This window comes from Equus quagga, chromosome 12, assembly GCF_021613505.1.
Source record: "Equus quagga isolate Etosha38 chromosome 12, UCLA_HA_Equagga_1.0, whole genome shotgun sequence".
NCBI classification, from domain to species: Eukaryota; Metazoa; Chordata; class Mammalia; order Perissodactyla; family Equidae; genus Equus; species Equus quagga.
Window position 1 is genome coordinate 71,618,305 of NC_060278.1, and position 20,544 is coordinate 71,638,848.

Sequence of the window (20,544 nt, forward strand, 5' to 3'; positions counted from 1 at the left end):
AAATCTGTGATAATTAATAATTCATAGAAGAGAAATGCACATTAAAATGAACCATTAGATCTACTAATTTATTTTTATTCTTTTACAACCTAAAACAAACATGTGGGGATATGTTGGAAAAAAGCCACCAAGAAGAATGGATAGAGGAGGAAAATGTAAGGAAATTTTCTCTCCTAACTTAATAAAAAGAATATTATTTTTTCATAGCCAAAGAGATTATCCACAAACGTTACGTCTAACAACCAAATAACTACCTTATTTCTAAATAGTTTTATGTGACTATCACTTTTCCCTCTTCTCTATTTAAAAAGTATCTCCTTTTAGCCAAACTGGGAGGCCAGTGAAATTTATTTGTACCTCACTTTGTTTTGTCTTTCTTTCAACCTCCCTTCACACTCCCTTCCAGTTCTCCTCCTCCCTTAGGCCGAGGTGCTTAGTACTTTCATCATCATCTAATTTATCCTGCCAAAGTGAAAAGCAATTTGATAAATTTCTTCATATTAAGGTATTAGGAAATTAATTATCTGCTGATCTCATGAGTATTTGCATTTTAAAGGAAAATTGCAGAGATAGAACAATGTGTCTGACCATCATAAATTACTCACTAATTATGAAATTTCAGGCATCTGTGGAAAGATATTAAAAAGTGCAGGGAGAACTAGCGAGTACTGTCAAATCATACAACGGACACGATGTTCTTGTCTATTTATTTGGATGGTCAGGAGATTGAGACAGATTATATATTTTAAGCTAGCCATCATATCCTACAGGTCTTAGAATATAATTAAAAATGTCTTGGCATTCCTGTATTAATATTTATTAAATAAATAAATGAATAAACTATTTTTACCTCCAATAAAAATTTGGATAAACTTTCCTTTGGAGAAATTAGAGAAAAGCAATCTCTCTGACTCCTCTGCTGTGACCTGAAAGCCTTTGGTTTGGCAGAAAAGTGGTATCCATCAAATATGTCATTTATTCCTGGGTGTTTCCCTGCTGCCTTGTAGGTATGGCTCTGTGAATAGTTCTGACCAATGAAATGGGAGCAGAAATGATGTGTGGCACTTATAACCTGAGACGGTAAAAACTTCGTGCATGATGTTTGCAAAGTCTCTGTTCTATGGCTGATGAGGTTGTGAGGTCCAGATGCGGCATTTACCGTATTGCCTTATAGCTACTTTCTTACATATCTGCTACCTCATCTTAACTATTTACCCCTTATTCATTTTCATAGCTTCACTGTAAAACAATACATAGTGGGAGAAACTATAATAATATGAGAATATTTTTTGAAAAGTTGAAAATTAGACTACAATTTTAAGACAGTTACATGTGGTGACATGATTAGTATAATTTAATTCAATTCAATGCATCTACTGAGCAATAAAAGTCTGTGGTATGCTCTGTGCTGTCAATATAGACATGAGTTGGTAATATTAACAATGATATTATTAACGATTACAAATAAGATGTTATTAATAGCTATTAATAACATTAATAATAGCTTCAATTGCCTAAATAAATACAATATTATGAGACAATAGACAACATATGTTGGTCTTTGGTCCCAGTTTTGGCACAGGGCTCCTGAAACCCTTGTAAATTCCCAAGTGATAAGAACAGTAGGAGCATCTTTTGTTCTAATGAGGTGACTCTGGTTGGGCTCCTGTATGATTCCTGGATAAGGGCTGGTCACCAGAAAGACCAAGCCATGATTAGAAACTTGGAATTTCAGCCCCTTCCCCCCATCCTCCAGAGAGGGGAGAAGGATTGAAATGAACTTAATGACTGATCATGCCTATGTGAGGAAGCCTCCATAAAATCCCAATAGTACAGGGTTCAGAGAGCCTCCAGGTTGGCAAACACAACTACATTGGGGGGGGCGATGCATACCAACTCCACTGGGCCCTAATGGTCACTGGAGATAAAAAGGTGAAGAAGATACAGCCTCTGTCCTTGCAGAAATCAGGCTAAGGGTAGAGGCTGGGGACAGAAAAATTAGTGGACAATTTAATATTCTATGTTTCAGCTATGAGAGAGTTGCAAACAGGAGCCTGTTGGAACAGGGGAGAGAAAGTTCCCTAGAGGAAGCAAATTTTGAGATGAGGTTTGAAAAATAAGCCAGCAAAAATGGGAGAGACTAGTGCAGTAAAAACTACAGAACCATAGGACATGGGGAGTGTCTGGGGCAGTAGGAGAAGAGGCTAGAGACATCCTTTATAACCTGACTGACAGAAGCTCCTGTACTTCAGACCCTCCCAGACCTTGCCCTATGTATCTCTCTACCTGGCTGTTCAGCTGTATAGTGATGAGCTGCCTAACAACATTTCAGTCAATGGCAGGCCACGTATATGATGGTGTAGTACCATATAAGTACCATATAGCCTAGGTATGTAGTAGGCTATACCATCCAGGTTTGTGTAAATACTGTAGGGGAGGAAGAAATTTTTCTCTACCCTTCTAGGTTCTTCTGGCTGGTCTAGGAATTAAATTAACATGAGACATATTATCAGGAGAAAAACAAAGTTAAATAACATGTATACATCAGAGAAACCCAGGAAAACTGAGTAACTCACCAAAATGGCCAAAGCCCTCACCTTAAATACCATCCTCAGCTAAAGACAAAAGAGGTTGCCGGGGGTGGGGAGAGTCAGGGACTTCAAAGAGAAGGAACACAATTCACAGGTAAGTGAAAGGAGCAAATGTTTGGAAAACAAGTGTTTAGCCACACAGAAACATAAGAATACGGAGGGGAGCCCAGTAAGCAGGTGTTTCTAGGTTTCTTCCTGTCTGTCACCTAGTTCACGCTATGCTAAGGTGAGAGCTCATTTCCTGAGACAGGTATTTCAATCTAAATTCTTCAGGCAGTTAAGGGGGAGGTAAGAAGAAAAAGTTTCTGAGTCTTTTGTTTCTTAAAAATAATCAGCCTAAAATAATCCTCATTTTGAAGAGACACATTTTGAGATGGCAAATTTTGTTCCCCTTCGGTACACTCTATGATGTCACACAATGACGAAATTGCCTAAAGACACATTTCTCAGAATGTACCCTTGTGGTTAAGCGATGCATGACTATATCCTTTATCACATCCATTAATAAACTGGTAAACATAAGGAAGTGTTTCCTTGAGTTCTATGAACCACTGTAGCAAATTAATGGAACCCAAGGAGGTGGGGGAGGGAACCTCCAATCTACAGCTGATTGGTCAGAAGCACAGGTAAGAATCTGGGCTTGCAATTGGCTGGTGTCTGCAATGTGTGTGGGAGGAGGTGGGCCTGGAGAGGCAGTGTTGTGGGACTGAACCCTCAACCTATGGGGTCTGATGCTATCTCCAGGTAGATAGTGTCAGAACTGAGTTAAATTGTAGGACGTCTAGCTAGTATCACACATAATTGCTTGGTGTGGGGAGAAACAACTCATTTGGTGACCAGAAGTGAAGCATTTTGCTTGAGTAGTAAGGGAGACTTACAGAGAAGGAACACACAATAGGGAAGAACGAGGTTTTTCTCTACACAGGAGGAGGAAAAGCTTGAATTCTTCCTTTACAAATATACTAACAATACTTTATAATAATTTATTTCTGATTTAAAAACATCAAGAAATGATATGATAAATGTCTAGAGATCTGGTTTTTAGAATACATATCAAAGCATGAGTGATCTCAATCCCTAAATTTGCCAAACCATAAAATGTGAAAATACACTTGAAGTAATATTGCCAAAGACTTTTATAGAGAATTACATGTTTCCAGTTATCTTATATCCATTATCTCAACTGATCCCCATAATAGCCTCATGAGTTAGACAAGTCTGAAATAACAGTAATAATTTACTGATTCTTTGTATGTGGAAACTGAGGCTATAAAACATTAACATGACTTATCCATGGGCACACAGTGGTAATTCATAGGGCAAATACTAAGCTGTTCTGGTAAAAGGGCTTATGAGAAAATTTCTTTGACATGTATAAACACGAGCTCAAGTTAAGTTTATTTTCCATATTAATAACCAACCTTTTTACATCAAACATATCACCCCAACTATTGTGATAAGTCTATAAAGTACAAACCTTTACTATAAAACACATATCCAGTCATAATCACATTTTTAAGAATTTTCCATTTCCCCCCCAAATAATGAGGATTTGATGACATTAGCATTATTACTTTCTTTAATGTTGTCAAGACCATGACATTCCATATAAAGCAGAAAGCCTCATTTCCTTCGTCAAGAAAAGAAGAGAAAAGACAGGAAGAAAAAAGAAAGAAGGAAGAAAGGAAAGGAAAGGAATTCTTTCTTTTTTATAAATAAGAGACAAGATATTTAACGGCAACTCAAGTCACCCATGCAAGAGCACGGTGATTAATTTAGCTGGATGCTTTGCTTCACATTTCACAGATATTTCCCATCTTCATTTTTATGTACTAATATTGGAATGACTTCAGTTTAGCACCACCTGCTAGTTTTATCCAAATCATGTGATTAACCCTTCAAAATCGTCATCAAAAATGTTCAGGTAGACCTAATTCCCATCCCAGGATGACCGGAGCATTGCTCCAGTCTCTATGCAGACCATCTGATAAAAGTTAATTTAACTTAGTGGTTAATTCTTCCACTCCTCACCTAATAGTAGTAAGTAGTATAACAATAGATATGATTGTTTTAAGAGCAGTATAATTAATGATGTTTCTTTTTCCTATTAAAAGGATGGGTGCTGTTTTTACACTGTTTCTAATGGGCTAGCCTCTTCTTACTTCTTATTGGCTTAAAAAAAATCATTAGAGATGCCAGCAAATTCATTATCAAATTCTCTTCAGGTCTCAAATCCATATTTCCCAAGTTGGAAACTTCTATACATATCCAACTTTCCAAGCACTTCAGCTCCCTGCTTTTTTACATCAATAAGCCATATTGACAAAATTTTAATTATTCCTTGAATGTGAACACCTATTTTGATTTTTCTTATTTTCCTGTAGAAAACAAAATTAGCCAACTGGTTTAGTAGTTTGCTTTGCTCCATTCTCTTTGAACTTCAGCTTTCTCTTCTAAGACAGAATAGGGTCTTAACTTATTGATTCATTTGCAAAGAGAAAATTTTTAAAAATCAAAGAGTGAAATGAAATAACCAGCTCTGCTAATAATTATGCAAAAATTTAAAAGGCTGTAATATTGGCTTGCAAAAAGTTTTCTAATTTTGAGCAAACTCACCAATGTACATTGAAAAAGGCACTTCATCATTATAATCATGCATGAAAAGTCCAGTGACCATCCAAGGTTATCTAAATGTTTCTGACTCTCAATGCTCCTTCATGCAAATAATAAAACCACTACTTCTGTGAACTGCCAAGCGATGCTGATCCATTCAGCAGGCTAAGACGTGAAGTGTTTAACTATCTCCCTGCCCCACAATTTCAACAAGGTTATAATCTATGTGAAAAGACCCAAGGGGTTCTGCGCAAATTAATTTACTATTGAGTATTTACACTCCCATTTTTCTCATAGTTTTATTTTCTTGGTGTAATTGAGATGTAATAAACCTAGCATATGTTGCAAAAGAAAAGCAGGTGAATAAATATCTTCAAATCCAGCTAGAGGAGACTTCCTGTCATCTCAGCCTACTGGTAAGGAAATAGATTAGATCCACATTTTCTGAACTCTCTCTGTTTAAACTGGTAAAACTTAGAAGGGATATGGCATACCCAACAGCAGAGTGTTAGTTTAGGAAGAGTGAAATAAATCTAAAAGAATAACAACTTTCAAGTTAAAACACACACACACTTTTTTCAAAAGAAAATGGCAAAAAGGAGGGAAGAAATTAGATGAGATGGTTCCAGTTCTGGGATCCTATAGTTTTAAATCTCAAAACATCATGAGCAATTAAACAAATATTTAGGGCATAGAAAAGAATGGAGTCATGATAATCAATAGATTACATCATTTACTAAGATGCTTAAACTTAGTTTTCAGAATTTTGAAAATGGTTTCCTACCCTCATTTTGGACAAGATTGATTTCTAAAATATAAAGGCTGAAAAAGAATAAAAAACAGGAACATAAAAGTACTTACAACTGATCGGATGTTATTTTCTTTCACCAGCTCCAGAGATGATTTATAGCAATTTGCAAGGTCTTCCTTGTGGGAACCATTAATATGGCCTCTGGCTATTGGCCCTACAGTATGGATGACGTCTGTAAATGCAAAAGGAAAGAAAAATAGGATAAACGAGGTATTTTTCACTTTCATATAATTGGCGTTTTATTTATTTTAGGTATTTGTATTGGAGCCTGGAGACAAGCAAGCTAAGAAATACTGACGATGCAAATGCTTCCCTGGTAAAAGATTTTAGATAGCACAGCCTTCTAAAGTAGGCAGTTTCCCAGGAAGGTGATAATTGTGAAAAGGAATTCCCTACCAGTAAACTGTTCCATCATCACTGGTCGGACCCCAGGGAGACAGATTATAAGATGTGAATAATTGGCACCCTGGCAAAAGATAAAGGCTGGGTGGAAAATAAACTGAGAGATAATTGCCTGCAAAATGAGCATTCTGAATTGATATGTGAAGGAAGAAGCAAAGCTATACATCATTTGTAGATAAGACAATGGTGTCAGGCTTTGGACATAATAAATAAGGGCGAGTTTTGGAAAGTATGCCAAGAGAGTTGATAATTGTCAGTAATAACCCTAAAAGGAATAATTTTAAAATTTTTCTACCAATTTTAAAGTGCAACCTACCATTCCTCACATACATGAGGTGTGCTAGGCATAATAGTCCCCAATGATTACCTAGCTTCTAATTTTTACTATATTAAAACTTTCAAAAAGCAATCTGTACTTTTCAACCACCATTTACATTTAAAACACAAAATTTGATTTTTTTTAGCATAAGAAACCAGCCATTGTGGTATTCTTTAAATATCTACACATACATAAATCTTTAAATTTAAGAACATAATGAATTGGACTATCCTAATTTTAAAGTCAATAAAGATTACAAGAAAGCACCTAAATTTTTACCTAAATTACTTGAAAATGCCTTATAATTCCTGCTTCCCAGTCCTATCTGTTAATATGGAATATTAGCCCATTTCCTTGATGTCAGTAACAACAGCTAATTAACTTCAATCAAAAAAGATAAATTCAGTCTGATATCACTGGAATATTATAATGAAATGGAATTATTTGCTTTGGCTAGTCAGTACCACTTAATTTCAACAACAATGACAAGAGAATAAGACCACATTACAAAAATGAGGCTGGAATAGCTTTAAATTGCATGTGAAATTTGAATAGCAGAAAATAAATCACTAAGGGAAAAAATCTTTGCTGATTGCCTGCCAAATGTTAAGAGTGTGACTCGACGTTTGAGAAAATCCCCAAAATGTTGATTTCAACTTTAAACTCTGAAACAGTATTTAAACCCTTGTCAGATAATATCTTTAATATTTTTGATATTATGATTTTTCATATAATAACTTTTGTTCAAAATAGGCAGAAACATCACCAGTGAGTTCTTGAAGATGTTATTTCACAGGGAAACCTGGTTTTAAAGTGAGAAACTCTACAATGTAGAAGGAAAGGCTAAAGGGAGATAGGTCGTATTTAGCAAAAGAAAAACAAAAACATGAAAAAACAGCACACAATATCATTTTCTTCTAACAATAGTAACAAATAAGAGTTGCATTTATTGAAGAAATACAAGTCCTATACCCTATGTAGTGAATTTTTATGTGAATATTTTACATTAGTTTCTGTTTTTAAATGAATGCTAGAACATATGAAGAAGGAAGATTGTACTTAGCTTTACTTTATTTTCTCCTTTGTGACTACTTGTTGTTTGTGCCCAGCTATGATATTTGAAATTCCCTAATAAATACAAATGGAAGAAAAGCTGTAGAGTGACAATTCAGAATTCTACAGGGCAGCATTTCCTAAAGTGGCTTCAGTAAGATACAGGTTTAAATGTCAATTAAATTTGAGAATCACAGGTAAAATTAAGTCAAACCAGGTACCTTTGTGAAGGACCTCTCCGGACATTTAGTATGCTACAGTCAATTGTGAATCTCCACGAGGAGGATACAGAATGCTCTGTTTCCAAAAGATGTTTGACTATCAAAACCTATGTTTTGTAGAGTACTCTCCTCATGAGACTAAGTTTCCACAAATTAACCTTTGGGAAATGTCATTCCAGGCAATTGTGGCACTCTTAATACCATTGTTGAAGGTGAAGTCGATGTTTTTTCCCTCCTTCCTCATTGACTCTGTATATCAAACACATAATACATAAAGGAGCAACAGGACATGACTTTGGTTTCCTTGTTTTATAGATGGAGAAGGTCAAGAATAATTATCTTTCATTTAGGGTCATAAAGATGTATCTACTTGAGCCAAGTAAAAACAGGACTTAAGAGGCATTAATGGGAAGACAAGAGAGAGAGAAAGAGGCCCATAAGAGCAGAAAATAGTGATGTAATAAATAAGTTTTTTCTTGTCTTTTTTTCTAAGCCATCATTGTCCACATAACTTAAATGGTATTTATGAAAAATTATCCTTCGCATTTCTTCAGTTCTCCATTTAATTTAAAAGTCTGAAGACAAACAGCCAATAAACGAGCCTCCTCAAGATCAAAATAATTGATCTCTGAATTTAATGCTCTATATTAAATTTACAGCATCCAAGATCAAGTGTTATTATCGACCAACACAATGACCTCTCAGATCCACAAAGCTTGAGGTGAATCAATGTGAAGCTTGAAAGGAAATTTCCTTCATTATTTTAATTGTTCCTAGTACTTATGAGCAACTCTTCCACACAGAGGACTTCCTCTTTTTTGGTTATAAAATTTAGTCAGGAAGCCTGCCTTCAAATCCAGGCTCCAGCTCTGACTCCCCTAGCACCCCAGATGAAGTCATCATTTCATTGGTCCCTGCTTTGGTTTCCTTATCTGTAAAACAAATCAGCTGCTCAGATGATCTCTGTGGTCTCTTCTGTGTTGTGTAGCATTATTAATATTTAACTTTCTAATGGAGACAGATGGAGATGGAGTACAGAATGATGTCTGGGCTGGTAAAGGAGACCTTAAACGTGTTAAGTGACTTGCAGGCCTGGTGAGTATAAGAATCCTTTTTTTTTAATCATCTGATTTATTTTTATTAATTTTTAAAAAATATTTAATTGCAGTAACATTGGGTTATAACATTATATAGCTTTTGGATGTACATCATAATATATTTCGAATTCTGTGTAGATTACATCATGTTCACCACCCGAAAACTAATTATGGTCCATCCCCTCACATGTGAGCGTAATCACCCCTTTTGCCCTCCCCTCCCTTCCCCTATGGTGACCACCAATCCATTCTCCGTTGCTACGTGTTTGTTTGTCGTTGTGTTTATCTTCTACTTATGAGTGAGATCATATGGTATTTGACCTTCTCCCTCTGACTTATTTCACTCAGCATAATACCCTCAAGGTCCATCCATGTTGTCGCTCTTTGCGGATGACGTGATTTTATATCTAGAAAACCCTAAAGAAACCACTAAAAAACTTTTAGAAACAATAAAGGGATACAGTCAAGTCGCGGGATAAAAAATCAACGTACCAAAATCGGTCGCGTTTCTATACACTAACAACGAAGTCTCAGAAAGAGAAATTAAGAATACAATCCCATTTACAACTGCAAGAAAAAGAATAAAATACCTAGGAATAAATCTAACCAAAGAGGTGAAAGATCTGTACACTGAAAACTATAAAACATTGTTGAAAGAAATCGAAGAAGACACAAAGAAATGGAAAGATATTCCGTGCTCTTGGATTGGAAGAATTAACATTGTTAAAATGTCCATACTTCCTAAAGCAATCTATAGATTCAACACAATCCCTATCAAAGTTCCAACATTTTTCACAGAAATAGAACAAAGAATCCTAAAATTTATATGGAACAACAAAGACCCCGAATAACCAAAGGATTCCTGAGAAAAAAGAACTAAACTGGAGGTATCACACTCCCTGATTTCAAAATATACTACAAAGCCATAGTAACCAAAACAGCGTTGTACTGGCACAAAAACAGACAGTTCAATGGAACAGAATTGAGAGCCCAAAAATAAACCCCACCAGTTGTGTGACCTTGGGCAAGTCGCTCTCCTCTTTGAGCTTCCATCCTCAGAGCTAAAAAAAAGAGTTGAATATGATGGCCTCTAAGATTCTTTGTAGCTTGCAAATGTAGCTCCTCTTCTATGTGCCTATCAAGAATTGATGTACAGATTCTAAGTGGTCTAATTCATTCTTGTCCAGATAAATGAGGATAGGTCATGGTTCAAGTTTCTCAAACATGCTTATACAATGAAGTGCAAATCGGTACCATCCCTAGAGAGTGTTTTAACCATATCTATCAAAATTACACATGTGAGCTATTTTTGACCCAATAGTTCTATTTCTAGGAATGTATCCTATAGATTATATGCTTCCTCATGTGCTAAATCACATTTATGCAGATCATTCCTTCTACATTGTTTATAATAGGAAAGATTAGAAACAACCTAAATATCCATTAATAGGGGACTAGTTAAATAATTGTACATTTATACAATGAACTATTATACTTCTGCAAAGAGGACAATGAAAATATGTATGGATATAAAAAGATATCCAAGACATATTGCTAAGTAAAAAACAAAAGAAAAAGAGGCAGAAAAGTCTGAGTAGCATACTACCATTAGTGTAAAAATAACCCACAGTTGTAGAAAAGAATGTGTTTGTTTTGGCTAATTCCTGCATAAAATATCTCTGGAAGGATTAACAAGCAATTAATAACAGTGGTTACTTCCACAGGAAGTGATGGAAACTGCAAAGATGTAGAGAATATGGCAAGGAAACTTTTCAATGTGTATTTGTTATATTTTTTGACGTTCAAATTATGTGAATACATTACCTATTCAAAAATTAAGTAAGCATTAAAATGAAGAATTATGGTTTATTAAACCATGTTCTGGATTCCATCTGCCATAATTCTACTACATATAAAGATTGTTAATGTGCTTTTCAAAGATGATCTTACATTACTACCAGTATGAAAATACTCTTAAATTAAACAAAAAATTATTCCAAGGGATTTAACAGAATGACTCCACTAATTATATCTTTCTTTCATTTTGCTACTCTCAATAATCTATATGAAACAATTATTTTAATATAAAAGTAGGGTTTAAATGGTAAAAAAAGAAAAAGAGCATTTTTCTCCTATATGGCTAGTATTTATCTTTAAAGTTTTACTATATAATTTCAATACCCAAACTGAGTCCTACATACTTTATAGTGGAAATGTAGTACAGGTATACACTTAGGTATCTCTGTAACCAAAGAATTTTGACCAATAGTCAAGAATTCTTAGAGATGAAAAGGACAATATAGAAAATGTAATCTATTTTTCCTTGTTCAAGGGAACCAGAGAGGCAGAATAGTATGCCCAAAGTCACAGATTAATGGGGGGAGACACAATATCACAATAACAATATGATTATAAATAAACTTTTCCCAAGGTGACTACTCATTGAAGGTAATGGCATTTCACTAGATATATGAATTTTGTTACGTTTATCATGAATCCTGTTATTTTAGCTTCATAGTCTGTATACATGCAGATTCTGATTGGCTATTGCTGTGCAAAAAATTACCCCAAAACATGGTGATTTGAGACAATAACAACAATTTTATTACTTCTTATGGTTTCTCTGGGTCAGAAATTCTTGAAGGGCTCAGCTAGAGGGTCTGGCACAGGGTCTTTCAGATGGTTCCAGTTAGCTGGTGGCTGGCTGTGGAACAATGCCAGGGGACTGTGGCAGCTAAGGGCTGGACAGGTATTTCAGGCTCTTCCTGTGGTCTCAGGAACTCTCCATGTGGGGTAGTTGGGTTTCCTTACAACATGGCAGCCTCAGAGCAGTCAGATTGCTCACGTTAGAGCTCAGGGCCCCAAAAGCAAGTGCGCCAGAGGTGGAAGCTGTGCCACTCTTTACAATCCAGACTGGGGAGTCACACAGTATCACTACCACTCTCCCTATTAATTGCAACTGTCACACAATCCCATCTATTTCAAGTGGAGACACACAGACATCACCTCTTGATGGCAAAGAATTTGTGAGCATATTTTAAAACGGTCATAATGCAGGACTCCTCAGATACTTGGGGCTTTATTGAGGTTAGCACGTTTTTTCAATTACAGTCTTGTAGTAGATAAATAAAAAACCACTGAAAAAGCTGAAATGATTAAATCTATTTCCATGCAGCCACTATAGAAAACAGTATGGAGGTTCCTCAAAAAGTTAAAAATTTAACTACATATGATCCAGCAATTTCACTACTGCGTATTTATCTGAAGGAAATGAAAACATAAACTCTAAAAGATATCTGCACTGCATGTTTATTGCAGCATTATTCACAATAGCCAAGACATGGAAACAACCTAAGGGTCCATTGATGCACAATGAATAAAGAAAATGTGCTATATATAGACAATGGAATATTATTCAGCCATAAAAAAGAAGGAAATCTTGCCATTTTCAACAACACAGATGGATCTTGGGGGCATTATGCTGAGTGAAATAGGTCAGACAGAGAAAGGCAAATACTGTATGACCTCACTTAAATGTGGAATCTTTAAAAAAAGAAAAGAAACAGCTAATAGATACAGAGAACAGACTGCTGTTTGCCAGAAGTTGGGGGTTGAGAGGGTGACAGAACTGGATGAAGGTGTTCCAAAGGCACAAATGTGCATTATAAAAAATAAATAAGTCCTGGGGCTGGCCCCTTGGCCGAGTGGTTAAGTTCGCGCGCTCCGCTGCAGGCGGCCCAGTGTTTCGTCAGTTCGAATCCTGGGCGCGGACATGGCACTGCTCATCAGACCACGCTGAGGCAGCGTCCCACATGCCACAACTAGAAGAACCCACAACGAAGAATACACAACTATGTACCGGGGGGCTTTGGGGAGAAAAAGGAAAAAATAAAATCTTAAAAAAAAATAAATAAATAAATAAATAAATAAATAAGTCCTAAGGATGTAAGGTACAGCATGCTGACCATAGTTAATAATATTATATTGTACATTTGAAAGTTGCTAAGAGGATAAATCTTGAAAGTTTTATCACAAGAAAAATATATATTTCCAGTATTGCATTCTCAGATCTATTATCTTAACAAGTGAACTGCTGATTTAATAAAAATTAGAGCTAGAGAAAGATTTGAATATGAGATTAATATATTTATTAATTGTAAATACAATCTAATTTGGAGATCGCAGTGTAATTGTAGCTCCTAGATAGAATTGCCTGGCCCAGAACTACTTTTGTTGCTTCTTCTGTCTTAAAATCGGGCAGGAACTTGTGGGCAAACGAAAGGGCAGGCCCTGGCTGTTACAGAATCAGCATCATATCTCCCTGTGAGCAATAAAAGTAATGTTATTTCCCTGAAATGTCCAGCTCCACACTCAAGAAAAGAAAAGCATTTGTGTGTCTGAAGCCCTTTCTCACATGACTCAGGAAAGGCAAGAAAACAGCAATGCAATTTGTACATTTAATCAACATTTCAAATGCAACTCCTTGAAGAGATTTGGAAAATGAGGTGGCAGGCCCTTTCGTGCTTTATCAGACTAAAGTGTGGCAAGACAAATGAAACCTGTTTTTGCTCATCTATTTCTGAAATCAATCAGTCTATAAATCAGCTCTTTTGTTTTGAAGCAATAACCCTCACCTTGTGCTTCCCTCCCCGTTTTATCCTGGGAAATTAGTCTGAACTATATAAAACAGGAGGGTAGGATAGAAGGCTTTCTTTGTAGGGGGTGCTGGGGAGAGGCTGCTTTCATTTCTAAAAGTGTAAATTGAAAAATGTGTGATTGGAATGCCAAATAAATATTGAAAGCAGTAGAATTATTTACAAAGATTCAATCAGACTTACCCTTGGCAAAACAAATGCAGCAAAAACATTCTGTGAAAAAATATTAGCATAATGAATTTTAAAACAAATGAGAGAGCACATATAGGTTGTTCTCATCGTTTTCCATTTGAGAAGCAACTGTGCTACATTCAAACTGTTAATGAACAGTCAGACCAAGTGTAGAATCAATTACACGTTGCTTTCATTCACTCCACTCTTGTATTCATAAGCATAATCGGTCCATCTAACAGACTGCATAATGATGCTATGCCCTGTCAATCATATTCAAATTGCATGAATTTTAAGGAGAAAACCAACACATGGAATTAAATTGATTTTCTTTTCTAAAGATACAACCACAAAACCAAGCACGAAACGTACTATTTGTAAATCTTATTGGCCAATTTATATGATAAGCACCACCAATCTATGACCTGAAACAGAGTACTTGAAGTTCAGTTAACGGGAAATTGAATTACCATCTGATAGCATTACAAAGTAAATGCTGCCTTTTCTCTCCATATAGGTCAATGTTTTCATATACACATTTTCAAAACTTGTTTTTATTATATTTCAAGAAGCAATAAATTGTCCCTAAGATATTCCTTTCAGTCTGTAGCAGATATCAGTTAGAGTGTACTTCAACTATTGCACTGTAGCACGCTTTTAGGTTGGACTATTCTCTCACACATTTCTTTAGCTGTATGATACATTTCTTTCCGTGTCCAGAAAGACTAAAGTCATCCAACATTTTGGATGAGATGGGGATAAACCAGCACTTACAATGTGATTTTCTAGTCCATTTTCCTTTGAGTCTGTGAGTTGACCCTATTTTATTTTTTTTTTACTGTTCTTAGTTACAAAAGACTTTTGGTTTACCTCTCTCAGCCTCCTTGGTGTTATGGTTTCCTAAATGAGATGTCTATGTCTAAGATTAAATACACAGTAGCTAAACAACATTTGCATTTCACAGCTGATAAAGGCACACAGAATGCAGTGGCACAGCTTGAATGAATACATGCAGCTCAGTTTGAGTTTTGACCCCTTTTTAGATGAGAATGTGATAATGTTGCCACATTTTGGACATCAAGTGCTGACAATATGTTATGCTTCATTGACTTCAAAGTGGTGAGGTTTTAAGCTTAAGTTGTGAGGTTTAAGTTATAAAATATTATTAGAGCAATTTCTACCAAAATGTTATCCTCTATATTAAAAAGGGAAAAGGAAAAGAAGAAAGGGACAAAGCTCATCTTTAGTTTTTTATTAGCTCTCTCTCTTCTGCCAAAGATCTATATGAAGGTTGATCTTGTTGATGGGACTGTGTCCTATTTCAACTGGACCCCTACACATAAGGGTCCATTTTTAACAACATAGATTGAAATTCATGTAAAAGGGATATCCTGTGAGTCAGCCATTTATAGAATCTTTGAGATTCCACAGGGTATTGGGGGCATCTACATTACAAAAGTGTTATTTCCAACAGAGAGGGATCTTAGAGAGACTGTGGGAAGCTGAATTATCTGCAAAATTCCAACATTTTACGTCATTTTAGAATGACCCCAAAGAGAAAACATCCTAGAAGGAAGTGAGTCAAATACATGGCATTTTTAATGCTTCAGTAGCAGGGGTGAGAAGAGGTGGAGGTCCAGAAAGACAATATGACTTTTTCAAGGAAGATAATAATAAGGTCTTTATTCTGGTTCAAGGAATGGGCAGCAATATGTAGCCTTTTCAGAGAAATCCAAAACCAGTACTTTATTAAGAGGCAAGAGGAAAGTAGGCTTGAAAAATCCTATGTAGCGGGTAAAAATAAACGAATGCTCGTTCTCATTGCAAGGGTAATTCTACAAGTGCAGAATCTAGGTTAGGACTGAAGTGTGCAGAGGGGTCAATGTCAGGACATGCAGGCTGATGCTGAGGTTGTCCATGCTTGTTTGTCATCAGCCTGCCTTTACAGCTCCCTTGCCACCACTAGTCTGGACAAGAAAGACTCTTCTGCAATCATTCACTCAGTCATTAATTCTGTCCTTCATTCAATAAATATTTATTGAGAATCCACTATGTGCCAGGTACACAAGGCAATTGCTCCATTCCCTTGCACCAAACAGGCCTTGTGCTTTTCTGACTCCAGGCCTTTCTTGGTTTCACAAGAGTCCCTCCCTCTTGCCCTTCAAAATCCTTCCTATTCCATGAAACCCAAAGATAATTTACCGTTCTTGAAGATATGATCAGCGAATCCCACTACATGAACTAATTTTGAACTCATGTTTGACCCTTTGTGTGACTTTTAACATCAACATTTCTGAACACACAGCTGAGAAGATTCCATCAGTCAGAGCTCTCCAATAAGACAGCATTCTGCTTGAGGAGGCATGGAATCTCCTGTCATTGGAGGCCACCAAATAGAATTGTAGATGCTCCAAGATTCTTTGTAACTCTGCGATGTTATGATTCTGTACTTTCTGTCTTCCTGAAGAGTCTATGCTTCCACTGCAGGGAACATGACAAATCTATCTGAGTCTCCCTCAAAGACAAGAACTCTGTGGGAACAGTTGCCTAATGGATAATTAGTGAATCTGTGGGTGATTAAATAAACGTTGGCCCAATATAATCAATCTAGTCAGAGATGATATACTGGATTAGAGAAAACATTGAAGTAGAGTGGACAGTCTAGACTGGGCAAGCAATGGAATGTAGTTATACTGGTTCAGATCATTCAACACAAATTTTTATAGAGCTGAGAATCTGTTTCTTCACAGAAAGACTCAGAAAAGTCTGATCAAAGATTTCCTAATAACTGCACTACAGAAGATAAAAATGACTGTAACACCATCATACTCTTTAACAAAAGCTATGAGATTCTTTCCAACACAAAAAGAATGTGTGATGACTCCTTGGCCTTTTTTTGCAAGAGATAATTAAATAAGTGCATTTAAAAAATGTGTCATTTCTCTCATCTGCATATGGCTCATTTTAGAATAAATTTGCTTTGTTCTAGAGATTGATTTTGGCTTTCAAATCACGAAAATGGAAAATGACATATTCTCTACATATCTTCTCAAGGAATTAATGGGATCGCTGTTCACATTTCTATAAAAAGTAACATTGGATATAATGAAACTACCTCTCCATCAAAATAAACCAGGTTTAATTTCTCTCTGGGACCAGGGCATTCACAGGGTGGCTCTGGACTGCAGCTGCTCTATACATTTACACCTATACTCTCATTTTGGTTCCATTCTCTTGGTATATACATCCATGCTAGGCCTTACACCTACATTTCTAAGTGAACACTTGTATTTAGAAAAGACAAATGGGAAGGATAGAATATTCTAAGAATTAGATTAATGCAGATTCTATAAGAAAGAGTATACGGAAATTTCTATACTGTGAAGTTACATTTTTCATGAGTTAAACTTATATGAATTCAACAATAGGAACAAGGGGTAAGGGAGAGTGAGAATGACAAAATGTTTAAGTAATAAGGATAACCTCACTAAACATTTCCACAATGAGTATTTGCTCTCGCATGAGCATGAACAGTTTGGCTTATATTGCTGGACTGAAGGAGATTAGTCTACATTACCATCTACCTCTCAGAGATGATTGATTTGTTGTGCATGATGGTAGCTGTTTTCAAATTTTTTGGCTTCAGGACCTCTTGACAGTCTCAAAAATAATTGAGGACCCTAAATAGCTTTTGTTTTGGTGGGACATATCTGTCACACAAGAAAACAAAAGCACATATACCATTAGCTATCAGGACAATGATGTTATCATATGTCATGTAGCCTCCGGAAAACTACATTGTACACTCAAAAGAGAAAGAGAATGAAAAATGCAAATATCCTCTAAGTATTATTATGAACATGGTATTGATCTCACAAATCCCCCTGAGAGAGGGGTCCCCAGACTACACTCTTAGAACTGCTACACTAGAGCTTCTTGCTGTGGTAGATCTAATAATTATATATAAATATTTCCTTTTCTAATGCAAAATGGACATGATTAGCCACTTTATCTGGTCCTTTCCAACTGTATAGGGAAAACCAGATGTACTGGACTTGTTACAAAATGGTATTTCTCTACTTCAACTTTTATGTGGTTTAAGGAACTTTTAAAGAGTAATCTTAACTAAGTGCATTTTTGTCTTTTGCTCAATCTTTAGAATCTAGTTTAATTTCAGTTTCTTCTTTTATGAGACAGTGATCATTTCTACCCACCAACCTATTGAGAATGGAGAAGTGCTTCTTAAATAAGCAGTTGCAAAGGCTCTAGAAAGAAAGTCTAAGACAACTGCTAACAGATCAGTTGATTCTAGTAGAGAAGAAAATGATGGAGACAGCTTTTTAGGCAAGAATTCTACCAGACATCACAGGATAAAGCAAAGAGGGATCCTTCAGGATTGTGAATTCCCAAGAGAAATCATGACAATGGCTTTCTGTCCTCATGCTTCCTTTTTTGCAGAAGGAGTCAGAAACTACTAAAGAGAAGCAGACTAGCTAACATTAAACCAGGTTTGCAGGAATAATAAGGAATGTAGATAATTCAAAAAACTTAAAGGTAAACTAGGACACTTTGATGATGGTTTCAAGGTGGGTGGGAGAAAAGAGAAGAAAGAGTCAAAATCTATTCAAAGATCAAACTTCGCTCTGAGGGGATGACAGAAGTAGGGAAATCAGAACAGTAATCGAGGTCTGAATTATTGTAGTGCTTGTCAAGCCTTCTGAAAATCTATCCAGAACATTAAAATAAAATGCAGAAAAGGGCCAAGAATAAGAGAAGGATCAGTAAGAGAAACAAACAAAAATTATATAGTTGAATGTAACTAATTTTCCTGTATCAAGGCAGTTTTGCTTTTTTTTTTTTTTTTTTTTTTTTAACTTATCTCCTTTCTTCCCTATTTTGGGCCTGTCATAGAATCACTGAGGGGAAGAGAATATATCACTGAGCCTTTCAAACATGATTCATCGTGAGATTAAGATTCAAAGAGGTCAACGCTGCCTCTGTAAGATTATTTAATGGAAGCCATTAATGTGAAACCACTCAAAGAAGACCAAGAGACCTTTTCATGGTAATTCAGATGCCAAGAATGAAATGTTTGCATGGAAGCTTTGATAATTAAGTAATGAATATCAGATTTTAGAAGAAAAAAAATCTGTAAATAAGTAAGTAACATGTGGTAACTGATACTCTAGTAATATACTATGGTGTAGGCCAGTGAATAAGAGTTCCAATTTTTATTCAAAAATGGGGCCATAGTTAATACAATATGATAATATGGCTGAAGAGGCACTATGATGAGAGAATTAATTAAGTGGAGTAAAAGAATGGACAGATTTGGTATGTGAAGGAAAATAATTATACTATACAGCTGTATCTAGAGATAGAAAAAAATGATCACTAGAATGGGTAGTTATAATTAGAGAAGATGAAAAAAAGAGCAAGGAAATAAGTTTTCATATCCCAATGGAAAATCTTACTCATTCACTGGCTAAATTTGGGCAAATTATTTTTCCTTTTCTGTAAAAACAGAATAATATCAATTTCTCAAGATTGTTATGAACAATAAATTATATGGATATGGATATGGATTATACGTGAAAGCATCAAGCACAGTACTTGGCATATAGTAGGTCATGAACTCTGACTTGATTGATTATCATTAGTACTTGTACATAATTGTATTCACAATGTGCATAAATGGGATAACAATAGGCTCTTTCACATTTCAACAGTATTTCATCATTATACTCTCAAATTTCATAACTATTCATTTAACCAATTACGTCAGAATTTATATTTTATTGGCTTCTTTGCTTCGACTACTTCTTGGATCCCTGGTCTTCTCCTCCTTAAACATTTATTTATTTATTTATGTTTAATTTGCAGTATATCCTTAAGTAATTCTTTTAGAGATAGTCTGTAGCTGGGAATTTTCTGAGTCACTGGATTTTCAAATACTTTTAGTTTCCTCTCATTTCTGAATGCTAGTTTTCCATCATATATGACTCTAGGTTCAAATGAACTTTTCTCTCGGAATTTTGAAGATTTTGCTTCATTCACTTCTACCATGAGAAAAAGCCAGTTTGATTTTTATACCTCAATAAGTAAGCTGGATTTCTTTTCCACTCCAGAAGTTTTAGGAACTTCATATTTACGCTTGAAATTCTGAAGTCTGTCTAGATTCCTTCAAGACAGGAAATGTTTTTTTCCCCCTTTTAGTTAAGAAGTTATTACTACTCTTTCATTTTCTCCATTCTCTCTAGAGCTTTAAATAGATGGGCTGTATAAGTCTGCAAGTAAACCTCAATTGTCTTTACTTTCTCTCAAATATTTTATCTGCTGTACATTCTGGAGCATTCTTTTGACTTAGTCGCTGGATCAGTAAGTTAGTTTTCAGCCGTTTCCTTTCCATTATGTGTCTCTTCATTTGAAACTTTTGTTCTTGTTTTAACTTTCAAGAAGTTTTATTTTCCCTCCTCTCTCATCAGAACATCTTTTTCTAACTTTTACATGTATCATATGTAATTCTTTTCTCTACTAACCTTTTTACTGGATATGAATCCTATTCTGTATAGGCTAAGACTTTGTAATAGCTATCTCTTGAATTCACTTAA

General features: G+C 35.6%; 1 protein-coding gene across 4 annotated transcripts in view; it reads right to left on the reverse strand.

Annotated features, from left to right (window-relative positions):
• The window catches only part of MACROD2 (mono-ADP ribosylhydrolase 2), a 1,871,078-nt gene that overhangs the window by 773,748 nt on the left and 1,076,786 nt on the right, over positions 1-20,544 (reverse strand). For all 4 annotated transcript variants that reach the window (XM_046678763.1, XM_046678762.1, XM_046678761.1 and 1 more), the window contains exon 6: positions 6,066-6,187. In XM_046678763.1, coding sequence (XP_046534719.1) covers positions 6,066-6,187 — 122 coding nt within the window. The remainder of the gene's footprint in view (positions 1-6,065; positions 6,188-20,544) is intronic.